Raw genomic sequence first — 26942 nt, 5'->3', positions numbered from 1 at the left:
AATATGATGAATATTTAGTGCATTAAAGCAAATAAAAACATACTTCAAGCTAATGTTAAACGATGAAGTAAATTTTGTTGTTTCGGTTTTGTGTTTCCAACCGAATATATATGAAATCTAACTAAATGGATGAATTAATAAATGTTTGTGCTCTGCTTCATTTGTGTTTTGCAGAGAGAGGACTGCTGTGCTGCAGAGGACCCAGCTAGAGCTAAGACAGAGAGGAGGAGGGGGGAAAAAAAGATTGAGAGCAACCTTTGTTCATGCACACACAGCCAAAAAATCAAAGCCACACACACAAAAGCAAAGCTCCACTCCCAGTGGTCTCTGCAGACTGGAGAGTAAACAGGCCAGATCTTTATGTGGAGATTTGCTGAGAGCAGCAGTGCGGCTATTTGGGATGATGTCACCTGCCACTGGGCTGTCTGCTCAACTTTAGCATCTCACTGTCCTCCATAGAGGAGACAATCACATCTGTGTGAAGGACAGAGAAGAAGAGTGTGCACAAAAGAGCGAAGGTAATAAGAGAGAAAGTGTGTGTGTGTCTTTGTCACACACTTGGCTCGTTGCCAGACACTGCAGGCCGGCATCTACATGCCTCCTTACGGCTGAAATCAAAGTGAGGCAGCACGAGGAGGTTTAATAGCACATCAGAAAATCACTCTGAACAAAAACATCATGCGCTTGAAGGGTGGGTTTGCTCTTTCTGATTAACACACCAGGACTGTTCAGAACTAGTCAGGTAAGTTGCAAATTACACTAACATGCACTTAATTGTCTTTGCCGTCATTTGTGTCAATCTTCCTGTCAATCACTGTGCTAAAATGGCAAACCCTGTCTGTTCATAGGTGAGACCGTGAATGTATCTGAAAATACAACTTCACTAGGTCTATGAGCAGCCCTGGAAAAGTACTTTCAAACACCACAAGGGAGACTGCATGAATCCAAAAACTAGGAGGATACAGGCCCTGGGAAATTTCTTCAAAACCAGAGAAATCACACCTTCATCTTTATCTTTTCGCCTACACAGACTACAGCAGACACCTTCACTGTTGCAACATTAAGGAGGGAATGTGTCAGAAAATAGTGAAACACCGGCCAGGAAAAGACACACTTGAAAAGTTAAAGAATACTTAATTTTTTATTTATTTTCTGAGACTCTTCTGTGATGTGGCTTTTCTACATAAGATATTTTATGTTGGGTCCAAGTATCTCTGGTTAAAGAAGCATCTCAAGTGACTGCCTGCTTAAATAAAAATCACGTCTTTGTCATTAATTTTAAATGTTCCCGTGGCACTAATGAGGTGCTATTACTACACATACAGGATCATCCTTTTACTGCTCTGTATTACACTACTTCTCCCATCATGTGAGACATTTCATGCTGACGGTGACTGTATCTATACTCGCTGTATGTGCAGGTAATAACTTCTGCAGTACGGGGATTAGAGCAGCGCAGCTCGGCTGGTGTGTGCAGGTTTAAAGAGAAAGACTAAATACTGTGCAGAAGCAGGATATTAATATACAGAGGCAGATGTTAATATACAGTGTCAAACATAACTGCCTGGCAAAGATAAATACAACAAAAAGAAAGACAGAAATTTTTGGTCCAACTACAGAATTTAAGAGAAAACTGTCTGCGGCACCAACACAAAGATCCTCTGCAGCTTCTATTTAAGGGAAATGCTTTGAAAGTGCCCTGCCGTACAATGAGAAGGTACGTTTTTAGTATCAAAAACCCTGCTAGAAGTGGTTTCATGCTCTGCCCGTTCAGCCAGACAGGACCACCTACAGCACCAGACAAAGAGCTCAGAGCAGCGTTTACTTTAACCGAGCACCAGGCCACAGACGGGCTGCAAGGAAAACCGCACACACATGCAATCTGTGCCGCAGTCCAACCCAAACCCATCACTTATAAAAAAAGCTTTCACCTATATCTGTATCTGTGCTGATTCAATGTCCTGCCCCCCGCCCTGCACTGTATCAGTGTGTCTTTATGCCTGCGCTGCCCCGAAACACTCTGTACTCTGCGTGATATAAAGGATGGGGTTGCCATGGCAACCGGTAATAGCAGCAAAGAATTAAAGTCATAATCCGATCCCAGCAGGATATAATGCCGGTCTGGCCGACTAAAGGGTGCCAGGAGGAGGGGCGTCGGTGAGAGACAAACCCGCTCAGCATCCCGCCGCCCATCAAAAGACTCCAGGATGAGGTTAATTCAACGCCGACCCAACTTCTGATTTAGTCAACATTTCCTCCTCATGACTAAAGCTTGGCCATCAAAAAAGGTTTATCTTATAATTATTCTTAACCCACAGGGATAATTCTTTAAAAAGCAACCACTTAGACAGGCCTTAGTTACACACTCTGTTAATTCCACAAAGAGCGACCAAAGCAGTCGCATGTGCATTTATGGGATGTGATGCACTCATTAGCCCATAGCAGAGTTAAAATACCGTTAGCCTTGGTTTAAGTACAAAGACCTTCTTCAGCCTGTATCGTGTGCTTTTGAACTAAGGTTTATGAGAAGAGCTCAATGACTAACCATCTTTAAAATGCTAAAAATAAGACTTTTTCATTGAAGCTGAGAAGTGGTTGTTGAAAAAGTCAAGTAGGTGCGGTGCAGAATCAGCAGTGAAGGTTTGTTTCATTGGGTTTTACAACCTGTATAACATGCAAAACCCTCTATCCTCTATTACTTCCACATAAACAAAGGTTGTTTTGACATCAGTGCGCAGCCTAATCCTTTAACAGGTAAAAGCTCATCGCTCTCTAGGGAGACAGAGACAGGGAGGAAATCAAACCCCAGCTCCTTAAATCCTTCCTGCAAAGCTTATAAACTGTAGTAGAGGACTGAAACCAGATCAGTCTTGCACAGTAACATATTATTGCTGAGAAAATGCTGCATACAAGGGAAGAGCAAATTCATATTTTATGTCCTCATATCAAAGATCTTTTCTTCAAACAGAAATGGAGACTGACTTGTGTCCGTATCTCGACACAGCAATTGTATTCACATTTCTTGTGTATTTATTTATGATGCATGTGTACTGAAAGGACTTGCTCTCAATACTTAAAAAAAACTGTTCAGATCCTGGCTGATCCAGTGAATTAAGTACATTAAAATGAAGGTATTTCATCACAGCAATGCAAAAATCTTACATCCATCTTACAGTATATGGTTATAAATGCAGGCCTACTATCTAATGGTAGAAACTGTGACACTGTCCAACCCTAAACTAAAGGTCTTCTGAGCTTAGTTGCCTAATTACAAAACAAAAATGTGGGACTGAAGTGATTAAAAGCTCATTTATCAATGCAGACTTGTTTCTGGGTGTGTTACAGAGCAGCAGTAAACACAGAGAACAAATTCAACACATATTTTAACACGAGGCCAGAGCTTGCAAAAACAAGACCCACGCCCAGGCCTCTCCTGGGGCACACTGCCTGTGTTTTACAGTCTGCACACCAGGTTCATGGAGGCTGACACTGCCCGGCTGCTGACCCGAGCTTATTGGTTCATCTTCCTCTAATAAAGCGTTGGGTATGAACGGGCATGCCACCGATCTTGGAAAATGTGGTTTTGAAAACAAACAAGGCTTCGCCGAGTCCCCACGGCAAGCTGATAACGGCTTTACTGCTTCCTGCGGGTCAGGGGTCACGGAGCAGACCACCCCATCATTATCGGGGGTGTGGAGGGGGAGGGGAGAGGAGGGGAAGGTTAGGCAACAGGAGGTGTCAGCAAGGGATCATGTGTAGCTGTCAACATGGAGAGACAGGCCAGGGTCAGCGTTTGAGGGATCATAGACCCTGTTTTCCTCTCAGTGGCACATGCTGTATGCAGAGACACACAAACAACTTTCAATACAAGGACTTCAGGTGGTGAAAAAGATCTTTTAATGGCCATATTAGAGGTCCTCACTTTCAGCTTTCTGTGTTTCTAAATATAAAACTTTATGCTGCTACATCACCCAACCTGAATAGACTCTCTGTGCTTTTTTTTGACTGGAAACTGATTACTGTCACCCATATCTAATTCTCTCTAAAAATGAATGCCTGGAGTTAAAAATGGGTGAACAAACAGCACCAGGAGACAAAATACAGACACCACCACCAGCCCCGTAATCTACGTCATTAAGATTTAATTGCTAGATATGGTTCACCCTCAGACGTATGGAGGTGTTTGACTTTAATAGGACAGATGTTTCTGCAGCTGTAAACTATGTCGGAAATCGGTCGCCGTTAAAGGCAGCTCGACGACTAATTTGTTTCACCATCTGCGAACTACCCACCACACAGAATATGAAGAATATGAAATGACTAAACTGTCCACAGGCCTAAACCAGCAGGATCATGACCTGATCAACAACATCCCCAAACAACAAAATTATACCTCCCTAATTCAAAGCGACTACAAATGAAGCAGGATTTAAACTGAAGTCACATGGATTCATCACTTGCAAGGTTAAAGATTTCTGTGGCTTTGTTTGGATGAGGACTGTGACCAAAACTCTTTAATCATCTCAAATCGCCCTGTTCACACCTGCCACAGCAGATCTGACTGACGTGTGAAATATGCCAACAATACGTGGTGTGATTACAGCCTCGGAAAATGCAGCAGATCAGACTTTTCACTTTTCATCAACTCATTACATTCACAGCCTCCCTCTTTTTCTAGCCTGGTTAACATGCTTTATTTGTGGACACATCAGTGTGCTATGAATGATGCATCCTTTTCAGGAGTGGAAACACTCACCCAAACATACACACACGCTAAAACTAATATGAGATGCATTTAATTGCATTTGGATCATCTAGCACAACAAATAAACTGATACTCCGTACACTAATCTGACATCACTAATATAGACCTGGCAATATAATGATGCCAAGCATCTCATATAACAGCAGTAGAGACTAAAAGCAACAGCTAGCAATCATTAGCAATTAAACCAGTCAACATCCCAGTAAACCTAATTATGGGTGATTCACACATGCTCCTCAAATGTGACGCTGATGCTGCAGAAGACTTAAATATCAGCAATGTGTGTATTATCACAAGTCCCAGTTCCTATGTTTTTTCAACATTTATCTGCACATGAATGTAGATACAACTGGCGCACAAAAACCAGCTAACAAAGAAGTCATTTTTAGTTAAAGAGAGTCCTATTTAAAGAGCTGCTTTTCTTGCTACTGCAAAGGAGAAATTTAACTGATGAAAAATGTTCTCTGATAGCAATAACACATCCATCTGTTTGCCTATATATCAGGCTAGCATTGAGCATTTATGAAATTTCAAACACGAGTCAACTGTATTATTAGATACTGATTCCTCTCTGACAACAGCTACAGATAACAAAGGCTTTTACATTATTTTAGCACATTTTACACATTCACCTTATTTTGTTTGCATAATTATTATTTTTTATGCCTTTATTAGTTGTTAGTTGTTAAAGGAGAGAGGAGGGAGAGATGAGGACACACACAAGGTCCTCATCTGGATGGAAACCACTCACGCTGACATTCATAGTCAGACCCTTGAGCACTTTTTTTATTATCGCTTTTGTACACTGCTTCAGCGTCTAAAAGCCCTGCAATTAAATAAATAGCTCCCTAAAAAGCACTGCTACCCACTAAATGATTTTTGTTAACATGATTTTCTGTGCTTCAGTTTTTAGTGTCACATAAATCTTTCAGAAATTCACAACTATTATTATTATTTGGGAAAAATACATTAATGTAAGATGTTGGGTAATTTGCACAAAATATCTGCGCTATTATACAAACAACTTCACTGCCAAATGATTGCATGTGCCCTCAAAAAAAAAAAAACAAACACTTCCATCAACCTTTGACCTTGACCAGACAAAAGGTAAATATGATATTACTCAGTTTCCTGCACAAAATTTGGTGACATTTATGAAACTTCCTCCACCTCAGTGCATGAATCACAGAGTCAAGCCTGGACTACAGTGTCATTCAACCATGTGGTGCTGATACAGGAGCCCCATCTCTGTGTCAGCCACGGCCAGGGACAAAAGCTACCCCTGAAAATGTGCGTGTGCGTGTGTGTGTGTGTGGTGTGTGTGTGTGGTGGGTGAGGGACACATCAGCTTGCCGCCATCTGCAGCTTTCAAGGCAGCCAGATAGCAGATAATAGGTTAGGTAAACACACTGGTCGAGGTCGAGTGGAAGTCAGCTCAGCTCCACAGTTAACCATTGGCCTCCCTGTCAGATACATGATTTTATTTTTCCACTATTATTTGCCAGCGGGCGGCCAATCAACACTAAAACGTTTGACAAAGACACCACCCACGTTGAGTGTTCACACCTGCAGCAAAATTCAAATTACTAACATCTCATGAATATGTAGATTCAGACAGCTGCTACATGATGCCAGCAGGTGGTGAGGGTTCATTTGCATACACTGCTGTCTTCAGAGGCAGTTTAATCCACGCCTGCTTTCGAGGTGCAAGACTGTCTGACACAGGAAGGTGTCTGACAATCCCACTGTGCAAAATGTGAGAGAGACATGTGTGAAGAAGCTGTTCGAGCGTCCAAAAGTCCGAAACCCAAAGATATGAATTCATGAAAGTGCACCCACGCGTAGGATGTAGCCCTGCCCTCAATGATATATCTGACAAACAGCAGCTTCCAAAATAAACAGAAAGTCTCAACAGAACTTGATCATAACTTCCATGAAGGAGGGATTTACAGCAGGGCTGTTGGATTAGACTGCATTAGTTTATGCCAGATGTACCTAATAAACTGGCAACTGAGTTTACATCATCATTTATGAGAAACAAAAGCAGAAAACTTTTATAAGTGAGCCGCTGGACCAAGGAAATATTTGGCGTTCTTGCTTGAAAAATTGAGAGAGGATTAATCAGTTAGATTCACCAGTTCATCTTCTGATGATTGACTAATTTAAGTCTTGTTTAAAAGATTTACTAGTCTGAACAGTTAATTTTTTTCCAAAATTCATCCAAAACGTGAGCCAATGGTAAATGTACACTAAACTTAGTGTTGAAACAATTAGTTCAGCATCAGAAAGTTAACCAGAAACAATTTTGTAAACTGAAAAATCATTTATGTCATTTATCAGACAAAAATGCAAACTGCATGGAATGTGAATATCTTTGGGTTTTTGACTGTTGAAGACATCAACTCAGACTCTGGGAAAGAGAAAATGTGCATTTTCCTTCTCACGTTTTATAAATAACTGACGAGTAACGACGACTCGTACATTTTTAATAAACTGGAATACTGGGCCAGTGATGTCTGGTGTATTACAGATATAACCTCACATATCATGTTTAATGGACAGACAGACAGACACAGCCTGGTTCATGAAGAAGACCAGCTCGTTTGATAGAGAAAACGCATCTGTTCCCATTAACTGCAGAGACAGCCTCTTGATGTAAATAACAAGGTGGCAGCTCACTATGCAAACAGAGCTATTTGTGACTGTCTGAAGCCTATTTGTGATGTTCTGCTGGCAGTTTGATGATAGAAGTTAAGTTACATCCACATCCTATTTGTGGCACCGGTTCCACATTTAGACCTCCATCCGTTTTAGCTGAGCCCTTAACTGGACAGGTCTGCACAGCGAGGAAAAGGCCAACATCAAGCGGAGCTGTAACAGAGTCTCGACTGGAAACTAAAGCAAGGAGGAAGAAAATGACAAAAAAAAATGAGCAAAGTGTAAATGCCAGCAACATATTTGCAATGGGTGTGGTGTATATGTAAGCTACTCTACAATTACATCCAATCTATTTTGCATGACCAGCTTGTTTCCTAAGTGCTACATAATGGGGGAGGACGAGGAGGACGAGGAGGAGGGAGGAAATCCATTCCTTGTCATAAACATGCCACATGTGGTGCGTGCGGCTCCGCAGTTGAAGCCTCTCTGCACTGCTGCAGATGCGTCTGGCAGAAATGCGCTGACTCCTTAGAGGTTGCGATATAGATAACTGAGGTCTTCCAGCAATGCTGTGGCCAGTCAGGAGTCTATTTTGGGGGAAGTTGAGTTTAAGTGTAGGCTATGCTTAGTACTGTCTTGGAGTGGAAGAGCCTTCTGTCTAGAAAGAGGTCATGAAGGCTAAACACTGGAAATGTATCTGGGTTCCACTCATATTACTGTATTACAGGGCAGCCTGTCACCATGACAGTCAGTCACTAAAGATAATGTTAATACCTGATAATAGGAGTCCTGCTGCAGAGAGACGTCTACAGTCCTGCTGCAGAACTCCCCCTGACTTCCCATGAATTATTCTAAGGCTTCAACCCTGAACTGTTCTCAACATCACTCAGAGGAGCTGTATGTGTGAATGCAAATGTCTGAATCAGCTGGACTGGACATTAAACAGACTTTACCTTGCCAGCATTTTCTATCCTCTCTCCTGCAGGTGATGACTTCAAACAGCTTGTGAGTCTCATTAACAGTATAAATCCCAAATATATTTAATTTCTAACGATACAAAGCAGCCTCTCTTCACATTTGAGAAGCTAGAATCACAAATTATTTCAGCTTTAGAGCCTCCTAGGTTTGGGGATGCAAGAATTATGGCTGAAAAAGTCGTAAATTCACTCTTCCTGATGTCTCAAATGTGAGGATTTGCTGCTTTTTTCTCTTCTATATGATTGCTAATTTAATATATTTGGGTTTTGGACTGACAAAGATGTCACCTAAAGCTCTGGATACTTATAAAAGTATGTTTGGTACAATTTTTTGACCCTTTATAGACGACTCGAGGACTGTAAGCTTAGTTGCCTTTATCACAGGTACAGAGAGCATACAAGTCTATCTAGCACCTATAAACTCATACTAGCTGGCAGGCTGAGAGCACTGCTGCAGGACCATAAAATACAAGCGATGTGAGGTCAGCTATGTTACATTGTAATGAGCTGAGTCTATTCAAAGCTGAGCTGTGTTGAGCACACACTCTTCCTTCAGCTAGTTCTGCAGGCGAAGTAGGTGTTATTCATAGCTTCCGTCTGGGTAACTTGGCTTGCACTTTAACACTTTGGCCAACACTTAAAAAAGACAAGCAGCATGTGTAGAGAAGTAATACGGTGCGATGTTTAGCTCCCTTCAGGCCATTTTTTTTTTTCTAACAGAAGAATGAGGATCATAGCAGGAGGATGCAGAGCTGGGTGGAAACAACACAGGTCGCAGACAACGCTCATCGCTCCAGACAAAGAAACAAAAGAAGAACCCCAGACGATTTTAACTGAAGAACAGAAATTTTCAGAGTTGATTTTGCAGTTCATAAGGTTGTCAGTCCACATAACCTGATCCCCTTCCACTGCTGTACAGTGCCAAGACATACTGTTTGTTTGTATCCATGGCCTCAAGGTGCCTGCCTATGCTGTTACTCCTCTGTGAGCTGTTCAGTGATGCAATGCTAATAAAGTAGACTGATAAACATCAGATGTAAGTTGTGCATTTTTTATTATATTTTATGATTTTTATTTATTTATATGTGTTTATTATTATTCTGTATTTCTTATTTTCTTGTTTTGGGGGATATTTTGTTAATTGGCAATCAGTTTTTTTCCCTTGTCAGACACTTTGTAACATTGTTTTTGTAACATAAGTTTCTTTAATTGATCTAATACTATTTAATCATCTACCAAAAAAAAATGACCAGAGCAATGTCTTCAAATTGCTTGTTTTGTCTCACAGACAAAGCCAGAAGAGATTCAATTTACAGCTGTAAAAAACAAAGAAAAATAGCAAATCTTCACATTTGAGAAGCTGAAAAAAAATTACCTCCAGAATAACACCAACATATGGTGGTTAAATTTTATTCACCAGCAAATTCAGGATGCATGGTAATGCAGTTATATCCACCAGTTCTGGAAAGACCCCTGAGTTATATGCAGAGATACAACGACTCATGTTATCTCAGCTCAGACTGAGTTTTTGTGACCACATGAAACAGTTATTGTGTGTATAGTGTTTCATGTGGACTGACAGAATCCACATTCCTGCCTCATACCACCAGCAGGTGTTTAACACAGTTATTAGCCTAAAGAAGCTCCCAGTGTGAAAGCGTGAGACTGTAACAGCACAGATGGGTATAAAAATTACACCAGACTAATAGTTAGAACAATGGGAGGAAACAGAGAACAGTTCGAGACCAACACACACTTATATACACACACAGATTCACAGGACCATGGGTCAGCAGCTAACTCCTGACAGACTGACTTGGCTCAGTGGATGTGAACAAAGCAAAAGGTCTGGAGAGGCTTTAGACCCCGTCGGGGCTTTTGTGTTTGCTTGGTGCTGCCATGGGTGACGAACACGCATCTAAACGTCCCATATCTGAGTTCCCACTGGTCCTCTGCCAGTCCTCTACTGGCCCTGCCCACATTACTGGTACTTTGTAAGAAAAGTTTCTGTGTCTTTGCATATAAATCTTGTCAAAAACCTTTAATTTCACATATAAAATAAGCATGTTATGGCTTTATGCAGGCTGTTTAGCTGAAACCCGCTCCTCGTGACGGCTTAAAAATAATCACAATTCACTATCTTGGTGGAGAGTTATGTTTATTTTACCATATCTTTAGGAGTTTTCCAATCTGCACCTCACTTATCCTCTCAGTTGAGAGGCCCCTCGCCTCTGTTTGCACTCCCACAGCTATTGTCAGCTGTTGTCTCTTGTCAGCTGAGTTAAAGCCTGCTCTGGTCTTTAAGTAATAGTAGATATCGGCTCTAATCGCGCAGCTCATTTTAACAAGCTTTTTCTACCGCGTTTAACCCTGTCTCTACAGTTGGCCTCGTGAGCTACAACCTGGGGCTTAGACTTAGCGACTTACACCAGTTGCTGCATGCCTCCACGTCATTACATTAAAGTACGCCTGTAACTTAAGATTTAAGAGGTTTAGGGACCTATTTAATTTCATTACTGTCATTGTTATGCCCTTCAGCTGAGCATCATAATCAACAAGTCCTTACAGAGGTAAAGAGAAAAGAAAGAAACGCTGGATTTCCTTGATGAGATGTGTCTTTTGATTTTGTATAGTGATTAATGAGCTTGGCAACAGCAGCTACACTGCCGCACACAAAGCTGTTACAGCAGATATAAACACAAACGTAGTCACTCCCTCTTGCTTTGATTCACACTGTTCCTCTGTCACCACCTTGAAAATAAATGATAGCTACCTTATGTTTGTTGTACTGGTGTAATTGCTCCAGCAGGCAGGTTCAGCAAGTCCTCAGTTCCACGTGAGCCCTTCCCCTCAATGTACACCAACCATTTAAGACAAGCTATTGTGACGTCCTGCACTGTGCAAATAAGCAGACTAAAGTACAATCTATATACTGCAGCCGGGGAGGTGTACTGTATTGTGTAACTCTTTCTGTGCAGGGGTAAACACATGCTATCGATGCAAATGCATGTTAGAGGCAAATGTTTTGAGCTCCTTTGAGGAAGTTTAAAAGAACAGGACGACCGCTCTTAAGATAAGCTGGAGTCTTAAACCGATTAAACAACTCCAACTGGACCCCCCAGTCCTTAAAGCGACCCTGTTTAAAGGCAGTAAGCAGTCTACAATCAGGCATTACGGCTTAAACTGCACCTTAGAAACACCAGTCTCTGGGATAAGATCAACGCTTTTTCCATTACGTTTACATTTCAGGCTTTATGTCGACACACGGCAACTCTTGTGTAGCGAGGAGTAAGCATACCCAAATATCTGGAAGCTAGTTGGGTTTATTTGGAATTTAAGCAGCTGAGAGAATGAACTGTCACACCCAATTTGAACTGGTTGTACACGTGCACGGTGAGACTTGTCAACAGTCCTGACAAACTATTTTGCCAGTTGGTAGCAGTTAAAACATGCCACTACAAACCACATCACTAAGGCTGGGTGTCACAGGGGAAATGAAAGCAATGTGTAAACCCCAGTATGCTAATTACAAACACTGGTTTTACAGGCATCGTTATATCCTGGAAGCTTCAAAATTGTAGATTATTAGGAGAGGTCTAAAGCCTAAAATTAGCCCATGCATTCTACTGAGAAAGATTAACTGTGCTTTTCTGGGTATGTTTTAAAAAGAACTGGTTTTTGCATAAGACAAAGTGAAATGTAGTGTGCTAAAATCAGGGCTGTAATTTTAGTTCCTGGAACCAGAACACAAAGAATATCCATCTCTCACTGGATGAATGCTGTCCACACTTTTACTGCAATTTGCATGCTCTAAGAAAGACTCTTTCAGAAAGTGCAAGTCATTTTAAAACATATATTTTAGTTAGAGGCCACGCTCCATTTTGCAAATTTCTTCTGCAGCAAACTTCCTGTATACTTTACACATAACTAAGAGTTATGGAATTAGAGACAGCGTATCAGCCAGGTATTAATTCTACGATCTAGGATCAGTTTTTAAGATGTAGCTTGTTGTACTGCACTGCAATATCCACTCAGCTCCCAGTTTATCAGGCACAACTGGCTAAAACTAAAAGACAAACCAACCTTTGTGAAGGTTATATTGTTCCATTTTTTGCCAAATCCCTTGGACAGGTGACAGGTGTTTCTATTTTATGTGTAACAGGTGTTTATATCTTCGCCCTTTCAATGAGGGCAGGGCTGAATAACAAAAGCACCTCTATGTCTGACGCAATATAGTTCAACAGCACCACAAACTACACCCCACAAAATGATCACACAGTTGAATCAACACCTCTCTGAAACATCATAACCTTCATGAAGGTAGGACTTATTGCAGGGTTGTGGTATTAGACTTTAATTTTAGCTAGGTGTACCTAATAAACTGACAAATGGAGATGCAACAATGAAACCAACACTGCAAAAACAACATCTACACATTACAACACAAACTGACTTTCACAGTAAGGCTGTATTCACAGCAGGGCGATTGTTCTGTATAGCATTACATCAGTACAGGTGCCGTTACTTTTCTGGTTACTCACTAGGAGCAGCACGGTTTTTTTCCACAAACTGTGCAGCTTCAGAAGGACTAACAGAAAAGTACAAGCAGATCCTCTGCCGGACCTCATGGGTGGAGACACCTGACCGCATTTCAGGCTCCACAGGGGGACGTGGCACATTTTAAACCCACACTCAGATACTCTGTTACACTGATCACACAGCTAATAGATATCATCGATTTGTGGTGTGCAATTAAATACTCGCTTTCCTTCAACCTCCTGTGTATGTCCTGCAGTGCTTGGTGATTCTGTAAATCCTAGGATGACTTTTGCCCTAAATATCTGTTGACATTGTCGGTGTCGACACAGATATCTCAGCCTCTCTTTATGATGGAGTCCTCCCTGTATGAAGTGCTTGCTCTTTGATTATCAAGGTCTTTATTTATTTTTCTTTGCTTTGTTATTTTCTGCAATAAAAGCTTCGCCGTAAATGCCATAACAACAAAAACAGCCCCACTTCCAAATGGGAAATGGAATCAGGAAGCTCTGGACAATCATGCTCCTCGCACACAATGATGATGCACTTTTGTGAACAAGTGCACATGAGGGTGAGTATTAGACAGAAATTTGCAAATGCAAGCACAGACAGGATGGTAAACACACATATAGAGGAGAGAGATGAGACGTATGCGACAATTCAGCCATTATTTCTATTAATAAAGGTTTCTGAAGGGCCTTTAATGAGAGAGACTGGTTTCCCATTATGCCACTGTCACTGTGCCACCTCACCAGTTGGGTGGGAGCGGCCTACTTGAGCACAATAGCACACATTAAGTGCATGGTCTTAGGAGGAAAGAAAGCCTGACTCTGTCTCTTTGCTGCAAAAAGACTGTAACAACAGGCTTGAATCTGGGCTGTCCACTAAACGTCTTGTCAAACAAAGAGCAGACTTGACACTGTTACAGGAGCTGCGCACTGAACGGTCCACTGTCCTTTCCTTGAAACCTGGCTGTCAGTGAAGCTCCTCTTTCATCGATTAACTGTCTCTCTGCAGGAGGCTTTGAGGAGAGGCCACAGGCCGACTGTCTCTCTCCACACCCTCTCAGCCGTTACAATAGGTATCATCCCTCCCGGTGCATGCCAATGTGGAGAAGATGGCCCATGTGTGTGTGCACCTGTGCAAGCAATGAGTGCGATGCTCTGCATTTAGCATCACACTTTGGAGAGCTGCATAATCCAACCCGAAGGGAACCACAAAACAGACCGAAAATGTGTCCTTAAAAGCCGGTAGCAGCATCAAGGGGTGCCCGGCTGGAACTGGGTCACCGTGCTAAAATGAAATGAGGCTGATAATTTACAGATACAGTGTGTGTGTGTTAGCAGATGCTGCTGTTGACCTGTAGTTGTTGGCTAGGCCCGCGGCGCTGACTGACAGGTGGCACCGGGTAATTAAGACACAGATACGCATTTACCAGCTGATGGAGAACTAAAAGGTATTTTCGTGACTTACCTCAGCGCCACACGGACTGAGCTTTCATCCTGCCCCGTCGTCATGATTCCTCGTGCAAAGAGAGGTGGAAAAAAAAAAAACAGAACAAAAAGCGGATTTATCTGTGTTGGCTGTTTGCCCTGGCAAAGCAGCGAGGAAAGAAAAAAGTGCGCACTCCCCGAGCAACGGAGCTGCTCACCTCGACTTCAGCGCCGCCATTTCAAAACAAACGCAAAAAAAAAAGATTTATCTCAGAGGTGTTTTTTTAAAAACCATGATATCAGCGAGGAGGTGAGGCGGTGTGTCCGCATGTTGCGTTTACGGGCGCCGCATCTCTGCGCAGTTCGGCCCGGATGCTTCAGCTCCGGCTCAAGCCCACATGCACACTACTGCCGCCGCCGCCGCCGCCTCCCTCACCGCTGCTGCCGCTAGGTAATCCATTACCGCGTGCACACACACACATTGAAACAGACACACACGCGCGCGCGTGCCACCGTGCCTCTCTCCGCTCCGCTTACGCACCGGGGAGGAAGCCGCAATGCGTCAGCAAGCCACGCCCTCCCCGTGGCACCGGCTGCGAGATGACGTCATAACAAGGGTGTTGTGCACATTTATTTTTTAAATTTTTGTGTAGAGATTTAAAATGAATAATTACGTGATGTAGGTTAAAGCATAAACGACACCGAGTTGTAGCTAATAAATGATTAATTAGATTAAAGTCATCAGGAAAATGACCCATAAATCCAGTGGTGGAGGAAGTACTCATATCCTAGTAAAAGTACAAATACCACTAGAGCTGCAACAATTAATCAATGAATCTATAAGCTGATCAACAGATCAATTTGAATAGTGATTGAATCAAAATTTCATGACATTTTTTGCAGTTTCTAACTTTTCAAAAATGAGGATTTGATTATTTTCTTGGTCACATATGATAGTAAACTGAATATCTTTGGATTTTGGCAGTTTGTCAGACAAGACAAGACATTTAAAGCATTAGTGTGTGTAAACAGAAGGGCAGAAGGTCATTTAAGATACGGTGCTGAACTGTTGCACTCAACAACTTTGAAATACTTTGTTAATGCAACATAATCTGATCCATTTTGGAGGGAAACCTAAAGGATAACAGAGGGGAGTGTACTGAAAAAAAGATTTTTAAACCACAGCCTCATATTATCAGAACATCAAGCATTAAATATTTTTTAAAGTAAATAAGACATCAATGTTGCACTGTAAACCAATTCAAAGGCAATAGCAGTGAGCTCCGCCTGGTGGCACAGAGGGGTATAACAGTTCAAATACAATCAAATAACATCACTGCACTTTATATTTCTAACACTTAGCATTGTTGACTTCACAGGAATGTGCTTTGGCCCTGAATGAATGAAGTGGGTGTCCAGCCTGAGCTGCCACAGGGGAGAGGGGTCTGCCTGCAGGCCTGCACTGTGGCCTCACTTCTGGTGGAGGATTTGCTCTCAGGACAGCTCCATTGTCAGAACAGGAAGGACCACTTTCTGCTTCATTAGTACTTTTTAAACAGTTGGTTTTAAATGTGTTGATCTTTAGACGTTCATATGTTTATCTGTTTAGTGAGAAGGGGGTCTGAATACTTTCTGAAGCTACTGTATGTAAAATATGAGGTTTATGCTGGATTTTAATGTTCTCTAAAATAAATACATGCAGGTGAGTGCAATGTATGAAGTAATGGACAATGCTTACTCACTTGTTTACTCAAGAGACCATTTAGTGTCCACCTTGTGGCTACAAACCATCATGTAAACGTCTGAAGGTATTAGAGAGATATACAGGGGATAAAGTGTCACTTTATTAGGTACCCCTGTGAAATAAAATGCAATCCAATTCATACATTCTGAGGAACAGAGCACCTTTATAAACACCTTTAAAAATGGCCAGGGAATGAATATTGTTGCTCTATGCAGAAATACCTTAAACTAGCTAATGTATTTAATTCTCAGTCTAATCTGATCATAAATGGATATCCAAAACTGCTGGACTCAGTAACTCTGACAATAAACTGCAGCCAGAGGCAAATGAGCAGAGTAAGCCAGGATTAGTTTTCCTGAAGCTGCATATTTAGAGAGGGTTGTGTGTGTGTGTGTGTGTGTAACAGCCCCCAGCACTCCACCCTGCCACTTCCTAATGGGCAATAATAGCATGAATACAGGAGTCCTGTTTCAATCCTATCGAGTTACCAGGACAGGAAGACTTGGCAAAATACAAGCTCACTAATGACTTGACATGTCAGTGCATACACCAAACACTGCACAGTGGCTGCACTACAGAACCTAAGGGAGACTGTTAATATTTATATCTTCCCAGTTTGACTTAGTTATCAGTTTGGTTGATAACATGTTGAATGTGTTGGCCCAGGTTTAGTACAGCAAATGAAATTCCATACACCTTTATTGTACTGGGGTTGGTGGCAGGAAATCCTTAAATGTCATTTTTTTCTATTTTAATTTTGTTTATATTTTTTAATGATTTCAGTCATTTTTCAAGCAAAAATATCAAACATTTTCTGATTCTAGCCTCTGGATTTGATACTTTTCTTTGTCATGGACAACAGGAAACTTTGATCAGATAAAACAAGCAAGAACTCACTGTCTTTTGGGAATTTATAATGTGCATTTTGCTCTACTTTCTCACATTTCACAGACACAAAACTTCATCAGTTATTCCAGAAAATAATCCACAGATTAATAAACCTATTTTAACTTACAGCACAACATATATATTTGTGTTTCTTTGCTTTTCCACAGTATTCAGTACATATAATACCAATATGAGGCACATTAACTGACTCTACTGATCAGATTGCTTCAGTATGTGCTTGTTTATTTCCCAAGGATCATTTTAACGAAAGGAGCATGATCAAAGAGACATGGAATGTAATTTCATATACAGCATGAACATTTTATGTACAAAATACAAATGACACAGTACCAAAAAGTACACATCCATTATTTGTCATTGGGTTCAATGGATCTATGGCCTATAAACATCTGTTTACCTGAAACTGTGGGTTTCTTACAAACGTCCCTCTGAATATTCGTAATGTTACTCTTCACCTGAGGGTAGATTGAGTCTGTTGTACAAAATGGCAGTGTCAGTATTTTAATTATCTGTCACCACACTTTTAGTGCTCATGTTCCAATAAAAATGCAATACTCCTTCCTTTTTTTAATTTATCACAGAGGCTGATAATCAATTAGATGTATACAAATAGTTTTTACAGTACATATGACATTATGTGAAAGAATTATCAATCTGTAACCACAAAATATGTAGTTACAAATACTGAGCATCTTTTGTTCCCATAGAAGTTTCACACATTTCACACATCACAAAACAATTCAGGTCAGATATTCCAAGGTGCTCGTAGGAATCCTGTATTATTAGAGACAAAATTAAGATTGCCCATAAATAAAACATCTAAAAGGGAAACTTACAAGTTGCACTGAAATGGCCGTTTCTAGTTTCTAGCACAAAACTGCATAAAAAAAACTTATAAGAAATGTTGAACTGTTTTTTTGAGCATAATATCAAAGTGTAAATACGTTTCATATAAAGATGCTCTGTATTATGTTGTTCAGGGCTATCTGGTCACCATTATCTGAGCTGTGGAAACAAGGAAATGAGAATGAACATTAAAGAGGAACATTTAGCTCTGATGTAGCGCAGCAGGAAAGCTTAGTGCATTTAGTACCATGAAGCTATACTTACAGTTATATAGGCTATGCCACTGTCTGACCCCACTGCTCCATAGTGTACCGAGCTGAGTTCTGAATCGTGCTAGAAAATTGAAGATTTAAGCAACTCATTCTCGTAATCAGAAATATAAAAATCCTTACAAAACAAAACAAACAAGAGACACATTTTTGGTTTTTAAAGTGCAATCTCTCCCACTGTGTAGACAGTAGCAGCAACCCACAATCAGCTGATTCAGTCATACCAGCACTGATTAAAAGACAAAATCCATGTTAGTGATTTTAACAGGAATGTGTTTCAAAATATACCAACAGAATGTACAGATATACCAATGTTCAAATAAGGCAGAAATCAGTTTCAAACAGAGTTTGAAATAGTCTCTTCTCCACATTGTGGAGCTCTTACTTCTGAAATCTTTATGCATCTTAGATTATAATTAAGGCTATCATACAAACAAATTCTTGGTATATCAGCTCTGTAGTCTTACAAAAGATGGAGGGTCTGACTGAAATCATGCAAGGAGTTCTTCATCTGGAAATTAAATGACCTTGACGTTAAGGAAAGGCTGAGGAAACAGTGAGTCAGCAACCAGGTCACATAGTTTCTGAACTCACTGAAAAAGACTTATTTCTAAAATGCTACTCACTGGAGAAAACAAAAATCATTTCCCAAAGTTCATGTCCTTAAAATACAAATGATCCGTTTGTTGAACAAAGCCTTTCCTGAAGGAATACCATGATTGGTCTCAGCTTTGTAATATTATGTTATTGATAAAACATACAGTCCAGACCTTCAGTCTAAAGCTGAGACTGGGGACTTTAATGCAGTATACATTATTCTATTTAATACTGAATGTGCTAAAACACAGAGCCTGAAGAAGAAGATGAAATGTGTAACTGTCCCAATACTTACAGTCTGGACTGAAAGGTATCTTTCCTGGGATAGTCATTATCTCAGCAAAACTATTCAAAGGATCTTTGATCACACTGGTCCCTGCTTCAGTTTTGCTTTTTACGATGACAGAGGCGACAATGGGAAATGAGGAGAATGCACAACAGAAAACCCCCGGGTGAGACAAAAACAAAAAGAAAAAAAACAAACAGATGACTTACGAAAGAGTCGCCAGAGAAAGGGAAAGTGCCAGTTACAGTCAATCACTGGAGAGTTTGAGAATTTTTTTTGCGGCCACCAGAGATCAACACGCTCACCTCTCCTCCCCACATCAGTAGTCTTTCCAATCCTCAATCAAAAAGACAGGGAAACCAAAAGATAGAGTGGAAAGAAAATCTTCCCAGTCTACTCTACATCGGAGGCATCATTGTCAGAGGGGAGGTAGTTGTTGCCTTTTACCCGGATGTAGTGGACGTGGCGGTTGCCGTTGGGCGAGGAGCCTCCACAGGAGCAGAGCTGACCGGTGAACAAATTCTCGATGTCCTCCAGCTGTAGGCCCTGGGTCTCCGGGAGGCAGCCCTGGACAAAGAGGAGACCCAACACCACCAGGCCTGTGTACATAAAGAACGCTCCTGGAAGAGAGATTAGAGATAAATCAGGTTGTCACCTGAGGAAGCATGAACATAACCCTCGACATGGCAACAAAAACATCTGGACAAGTTCTGGTTGTCAAATTTAGAGGAACATGTCCACTGTCAATGTGATGAAGTACAACTTATGAATAATTGATATGTCCACTATAAATTAACTTGGAAGTTGTTAGTTAAAAGCAACTGCAAAAACATAAGACAAGTGAAGTGAGCTCAGAGGGAAAGGTCATGCATCGCTTGGCACAAAGAATCAGATCAACAATAAACTTCCATCCTCCAAAGATGGGTACAATGTCAAAAGCTTAATAAGATGGAGGACTTGTGACTGAGAACAGAAGGTGCAGAGGCAGACCGGGAAAGATCAGAGATCAGATTGAACCACTAAACCGTGAGTAAAATCAGAAAAAACAGGTGAGAATAAGCATCTTTCTAATCTTTTTAAATGTGGCTTAGATGTCCAAATACTTTTTGAGGTCACTGTAAATACATTTAAGTTACATAAACCAGTATCTGTATTATATTTTTTTGTACTTCCAAGAATAACGCTGCCAATGACAATGACACTGAAATGATTTTCATTTTAAAAAGTGCAAGTAATGTATTACCTAAACTTGAAAATGAAAATGCAGAGATTGGGTTTTTGCATATCAGTTTCGATTAAATCACAATGTTAACTCATAGATGAAAATGACATGGAAAAGGCAGCTTTCTCTAAAGCTTGCTTACCAATGATTGATCAATATAAGGACGGTGAGATGACACCTCCAGTTTATGTTATGAATCGGTTTATGCATCAGTGTGTGTACAGTACATGGTCTGATTTAGTTTAACGCTGCTCTTTTACAAGCAAATCAGGACTTGCAAACAAAACTCAGTTGGAGTCCATTTCATCTCTCTTGCAAATGTTCTGTTGCTATAAACAAGATGTGTTTACAGTGACACGCTGGTTATAAGAGTAAAAACAATATTTGGATCAGCTAAAGCAAAAGCTCCACTGAAGTGCAGGGAATGATTTCACTGAGAGCATATTCTCAGATCTCTATTTTAAAAACATAAGAGATAACAGAGCAGATTGGATCAAGAACATCTGTGCACTAATCACAAAAGCAGAGCTGCGCTGAGAATGACTTAAAGTGGAGTTTGAAATAGAAAAAATACATTAAGGCTTAAAACTGGCTGCAAATACAAAGTGGACAACATTTTTAAAATGGCAAAGAGCATGTGTCCTAGAGCAAGGCAGTAATCTGAGACGCCAGAGGCTTTTCTTTCTAGTCTTACCATAATAGGTCAGGAACTCAGCAACATGAAGGAAGGTCAGAGACACCAGTACGTTGAAGATCCAGTTGACGCCAGCTGAGCAGGCGTTTCCGGTGCTGCGGGCCCACAGCGGGTAGATCTCTGAATTCACTGTCCAAGGCATTGGGCCCATACCTATCAGACAGACACATAGATGAGGAGGCAGTGTTACACAAGGATGCATCATTTCTTGATGTCAGATACCCAGCAATATATTCAGTATTTGTTATCATACACATAACTGTTTGAGAAAGTAATTTCACACCTGGAGCAAAGAATGCAAGGTAGAGAATGAGGCCCATCAGGACGACCCAGGAGTAGGATGTGGGACAGTAGTTGTAGGCCCAAATTGGGCTGTCAGTTGCCTCTGTCTGGTTGGAACATCTGGATGACATATGAGAAAAACAAGAAATTGAATCCCACATTTCTCCTCAGGTTTTGCCAGTAAGAATATTTTGATTTAATCTTAACTATCCAGCAAAAGAAATGTGGTTTGCAGTTATTTCTATCTGCTGTAGTTTGAAAACGCAACAAGTATGTTATTCCTTTAGCTTCAGCTTTACAAAAGCTGAAAAAGAGTGCATTTGCCTGCCTTTAGCTGCAGCAATGACAGTATTCCCTTGAATGGGAACAGAATGTAAGTTTGTCCTGTGACACTTGTCAAGTTCTTATTGACTCTTTGTCAAACGCAAACACACAGAGCATCAGTGTCTCACCTTCCCCACGCTGCATGATCTGTGGACAGTTGATTGACAGGCACACAGGAGGAGTCGTACACACTGGTTCCATTTTCACGATAACAAAATCCACAGTTCGGATCCAACATGCAGAATTCACAGGACCTGGAGGACAGAGCTGATGGTAAAACTTCTCAAACAGCCCAGTGATTACACTGTTTACTGAGCAACAGACAGGCACACATACTGTACTGTCTGTCAGCACCTTTAATAAAAACAAACATACAGTGGATGAATGGATTAATACTCAAGGATCTTTGTTCAAATCATCACACGGTTTGCAGAATTAAGTGCACTTCGCGTTTTGATTTCAGCCTGAAAAGCACTTTGGATATTCCCATATTTGCGTAAGAGAAATTGGACTTATTTAGGAATAGAAGCATACTTTTTATGCTTTTGACATTGGGGATTCAGAATTGTTTAACAAAAAGCAGCTGCTGACACTGGTATTATGAATTGTAAGCTTTGTAAGCTATTCTTCCACTGTTTCTCATCCACTTATGATATTAAAATGCACTAAGGGAGTTCTTAAGAGATCCGATATTATAGTACGCTCTTCCAAAAGATCCCTCATAAATTCATAAACTTGTTATTTCCCATATTTCCTAGAATGTCTTTCATCAGTTCCTCGAAAAGATGACTTAATGTATTCAGCTCTGGGTTACATGTAGGCAAAGAGAGGCTTCTCAATGCCAGTTATCTGTGCAAATAAGACTATAAACTGATGTTTCAGCATTAAAAAATGAATGGAATGAAGTGTCTGCATTGTGGCTGCTTAATGATTTCTTACTCATATTGTCTGCAGGTCGAGTTTTGCAAGTCGACTGGGTGGAGGGTGATGGGCGGAGAGTTCTGGGCAGAAAGCAAGAATCCGACTGCCAACAAAGTCAGACTGAAACCAGTACCTGCAGTAGAGACAATAAGCAGAATAACTAAAGCTCTGATCTTAATTATGAATAAATGAAGCCTGCACAGACCTCGCCATGAGACTACAACTTTATCTAGAATTATCCTGTTTTATTATGGATTCGGGACAGTTATTGAAAATACAATACCATGTCATTTGTCAGGCTGTCACAAATTAAGTAAACTATCAGTCACTATACAAATTACAAACCTAAAAGGCTGCCCAGGGTCAGCTTCCTGCGGCCAACTCTCTCCTACAAGCCAGACTCCAACCAGTGTGAACACAAAGTTGGTAGCAGAAGTCGCAGCAGCTAACCAGATCGCCTGTTTATCGTCCCGCACCCCCGCCATCTGCAGAATGGTCGCACTGTAGTACCTGGAAATGGGCAAAGAGGTTTCACCGAAAAACCAAATTAATTTGCAATTCCAACTCCCAATTGAATCACAGCAACTATGCTTTTCCAGTTACACTGACCAGGGCAAAGTAAAAACACACAGGCTCTGATTTATCGTTGGAGCTTTTACAATAGTAGAAGGGAGATAATTATTTAAAAAGATGGCGTACATGACAGTGTTTATCCCAGACAGCTGCTGAAACATCTGGAGGCCACAGCCAACGATAAGAGCCCTGCGAGTCGGACCATGGCCGAGGATCCGCAAAATAATGAAGCCTCCTACAAACAAACAAGAATCTTTAATAACTACTCAAATTTTAACTTGCTGTACCTTTATATTTTTTTCAATGTTTAGCTTTTAATGTTTAGCTCAATTTTATTCTTTATAGTGTTTCACCTCCACCCGCCTCTTTCTCCTCTTCCTCAATGTTGGTTCTGATGGCGTCGTACTCCTCGTCAATGCTCTGGTTTCCTCTGATCTGGCTGAGAACCTGCCGGGCCTCCTGGCTCCGGCCCTTCTGGAGAAGCCAACGAGGGCTTTCTGGTAAGAAGAGGAAGCCGAAGAATTGCAGCACTGCTGGAAGAGTGGACAGCCCCAACATGTACCTACAGTGTGGACAGAATGAGGAGGAGTGAGGGGGAGAAATCAGACAAATCAAGACTCTCAGGGATCTTGAGGGTGTTTCTGAGAGTTGATTTACAGCTACATGATCAATATACAAATATAAATCATGAACTGGGGCAGCAAAGACACACAAATGACCCATAGGACTGAAGTCTATGCCAATATTTTCAGGTTCCAACCCTTTCATTTTCCTGGGATTTTAGGATTAGTGTTGCCTTTTGAAAGACCAATCCACTTGTGATCCTTTGTTTGCTTACATTCCCCGTCAAAATTAGCCCTGAGACGATAAAGTCCTTTAGCGTTGTGAGCAAACAAACACAAAACTAGAACTGACTTGATATTTGACAGTTTAAAAGGTTTGATAACAATACTGATCAATAATTGGCTGCAAATCAGGTACTTCTGAAGACACTGAACAGACTGGACAGGCAGCGGAGGACTTCTTCTAATAGTTCTAATAGTTCAGCTACTGCTAATAGTCAAAAGCCGATCCTGGAAATTTTTCCTGCCCATAGCAATAACTCAATGAACTCCTTACAGCTCTTTACAAATCTGCAGAGAACTCCCAGCTTTCAAGTTTCTAGTTCATCAAACTCCACTCTTTTTGCACAACCTTGCACATCATGTAATATACACAGCCGCCAACCCTTTCAATTGATGTTATGAGAGTGAGTGTCAGTGAAAGAAACACACACAGCACCTCTAAAGTGTTGCTCTTGGTGTGTAGGTTTGGACAACACCTTCAATACAAAGCACTCAGTGAGAACTTTAACAATTAAACACTTGAATCTGTTTACTCAGAAACTTCATCTGTTGGTTTCCCCTCAAGGAAAAACAAAGAGATATGACAAACAAAGCAAACGTGAAAAGATGCTAGCAGGGAAAGATGCAGAACAAATGTGTACCTCCAGCCATCGTGGCTCAAAGTAGCTGAAAGCGCCGTCGACAACGCTGGCAATGAACTGGCCACCGGTGATGAAGAGGGAGTTTATAGTGACCAGCTGACCTCTCAGGTGAGGTGGGGAAACTTCTGCGATGTATACAGGAACTGTCATCGAGGCAATGCCTGATGGGGGGGGATAAGGTTTCATAGAAAGATTTCATACTGTGTTTCCAAATTCTGAAACAAAAAGTTTTTTTCAGTTCTGTTACACAATTACACATTCCTATGCTCCAGTCAAATACAGCCTTCCAGTAGAACTGGAGAAGCAGGTTAGATCAGGTGAGGTGAGAGGTTTCTTGGGAGTGACAACAATGTACATGCAGGTCAAAAGAGGAGTGGTGGTAATTTACTAAAATAAGAAGACTGAGGCAAAAAGGGAACAGGGGAACTGAGGGATGCTCTTATGGCCGAGTATCATTTGCCAATACAATACCAAAGCTCCTGAATGATACCAAAACACTACAAATTTCTGCACTTATCTGCTCTAAGTGAGCACTGATCAATAAACTAGATGAAATACAGACTCAGTGTGAATATTGATTAAAGAATTAGTAAACCTGCTTCAGTATCTAATCAAATAGCTGATGCCAAAGTTTGAAACTCAGCACATCCTGATAATGTATGCTGTGAACCAATTTTGGGTTCCAAATCCAGCGCAGAAGTCACTTTATTGATCTGTATCAATGTGAAACAAAATGTTGTAGATAAAATCACCTCACTTTACCTGGATTGACAAAAGATTTAATCATTTCCAAGCAATCAACTCACCTATGCCCAGACCAACTGTGATTCTGCCCACAAGAAGGACCACCTTGTCCGGGGCAATACTCAAGATGATGCCACCGATGCTGAAGACGAGACTGGACACAAGGATGCAAATCCTGCGCCCCAGCCACCCATTCAGGAAGCCACCACCCAGGGCAGAGAGCGCCGCAGCCCCAACAGTACTGGAAACCAGCAGCTCCTGCCACAGGGCGTTCAGGTTCATCTCCTTCTTCAGGAGCAGCATAGCCCCGGACACCACCCCGGTGTCATACCCAAAGAGAAGTCCTCCCAGGGCAGAGAAAAATGCCAGCACATAGATGAACACTGGCGTGGGGGCATCTTGGTCCAGGAGATCCCCACCAGCGGCGGAGTGCCGAGATGGAGATCCAATGAGACTCCGCTCTCCATCAGCAACAGCTCTCTGCCTCCTGCTGCCCATAAGGCTGCTCATGTGCTTCAAGCTGTATTCATCGTGGCTGTTGGACATAAGAGAAACCAGGAATTGAGCTCACCAGATGTTAATCTAACAGCAACAGCAGCTTCTTGCAGCAGCTACTCCTTCACCACTGAGGTTAGATGACAGTCTGGGATGAGTCGGCTGATGAGGTCTACATGGGTGCAGTCATGTGTAGTGAATCAAACGCCCTCAAAAACAGCAGAGTTGAGAAAAAGCGGGTTCATACAAAAGGAGATAACGAAGCCGCATTCTTTAAATACCACACGTCCCAATAATCTCCAAATAACGTATGCGGTCAACGGTCCAGCCCGAAGAGAAAAACACTGTTAACAGCTATACTTAATAACTGAGCTAACGGTTACGACTCGTGTTAAGTCCCCGCGGTTAACGGAGCGAGTCGTTCTGCTTTTACAGCAGATTTCAGCGTCATGTCATGTGAGAAATTTGCTTACTCGATACTCACTTTAGGGGCTTTAAACTGACTTCAGACAATTGTTTACTACTGACTGCGCTGCAGCTCTGTTCCTTGTGCGGCCATGTTTACGCGACGTCACTTGACTTCCGCGAGCGCTGCACTATTTTAACCGTAGAAAGAAAGTTTAACCGTCGAAAAAAAAGTTGTCCCACAACGTAATATATATGTATATTATACGTGCCATAAGCTGTCGTATACATAAACCCATCAAAAAGATCAATACGTTGTTCGAGAAATACCTTTTTTGAACATCCAACCTATTCATTTAGGAACACACTGGAACTTGAACATTTCCCTAGAACGGAGCGCCAAACTCCCTTTAAAAATCTATCAATTTAGTGAATCTTTGTTTACTGGCGAATTTAATACGTATTAAAACAGGAGTTCGTACTTTATTGTGACATAACTGTGTCTTCTCGATTTTTCGGCAAATAAGGGCAATTTCTATCCCAATTACTTTTTTATTTAATCTATATGTAAATAATTCATGGTTCTTTTTATTTGCACCAAATCGTGTATTTCCCGTTTTGTTTCACTGTTGACACAGCAAACATGCAGGTCCCCCTCTAATATATATCAATGTAGAACTCCATTCCAAATTTAACATTTTAGTGTCTTCGCTCATCGCAGCATGAACAATGAATTTTAAAATAAATATTACGTAATAATTGTGTCCTCTCGTCAA

General features: G+C 41.2%; 1 protein-coding gene and 1 pseudogene across 1 annotated transcript in view; both read right to left on the bottom strand.

Annotated features, from left to right (window-relative positions):
* Positions 1-14908, bottom strand: part of kif21a (kinesin family member 21A) — a 47152-nt gene extending 32244 nt beyond the window's left edge. Inside the window, 1 exon segment of the mRNA XM_051073168.1 lies at positions 14410-14908. Coding sequence (XP_050929125.1) covers positions 14410-14453 — 44 coding nt within the window. The 5' untranslated portion in view covers positions 14454-14908.
* Positions 14909-17218: 2310 nt separating this feature from the next.
* LOC108880867 (proton myo-inositol cotransporter-like) lies at positions 17219-26239 on the bottom strand (annotated as a pseudogene).
* Between the last annotated feature and the right edge of the window lie 703 nt (positions 26240-26942).

Source organism: Lates calcarifer, linkage group LG10 (genome assembly GCF_001640805.2).
Source record: "Lates calcarifer isolate ASB-BC8 linkage group LG10, TLL_Latcal_v3, whole genome shotgun sequence".
Lineage (NCBI taxonomy): Eukaryota > Metazoa > Chordata > Actinopteri > Centropomidae > Lates > Lates calcarifer.
This window is presented reverse-complemented; position numbering and strand designations above follow the sequence as displayed.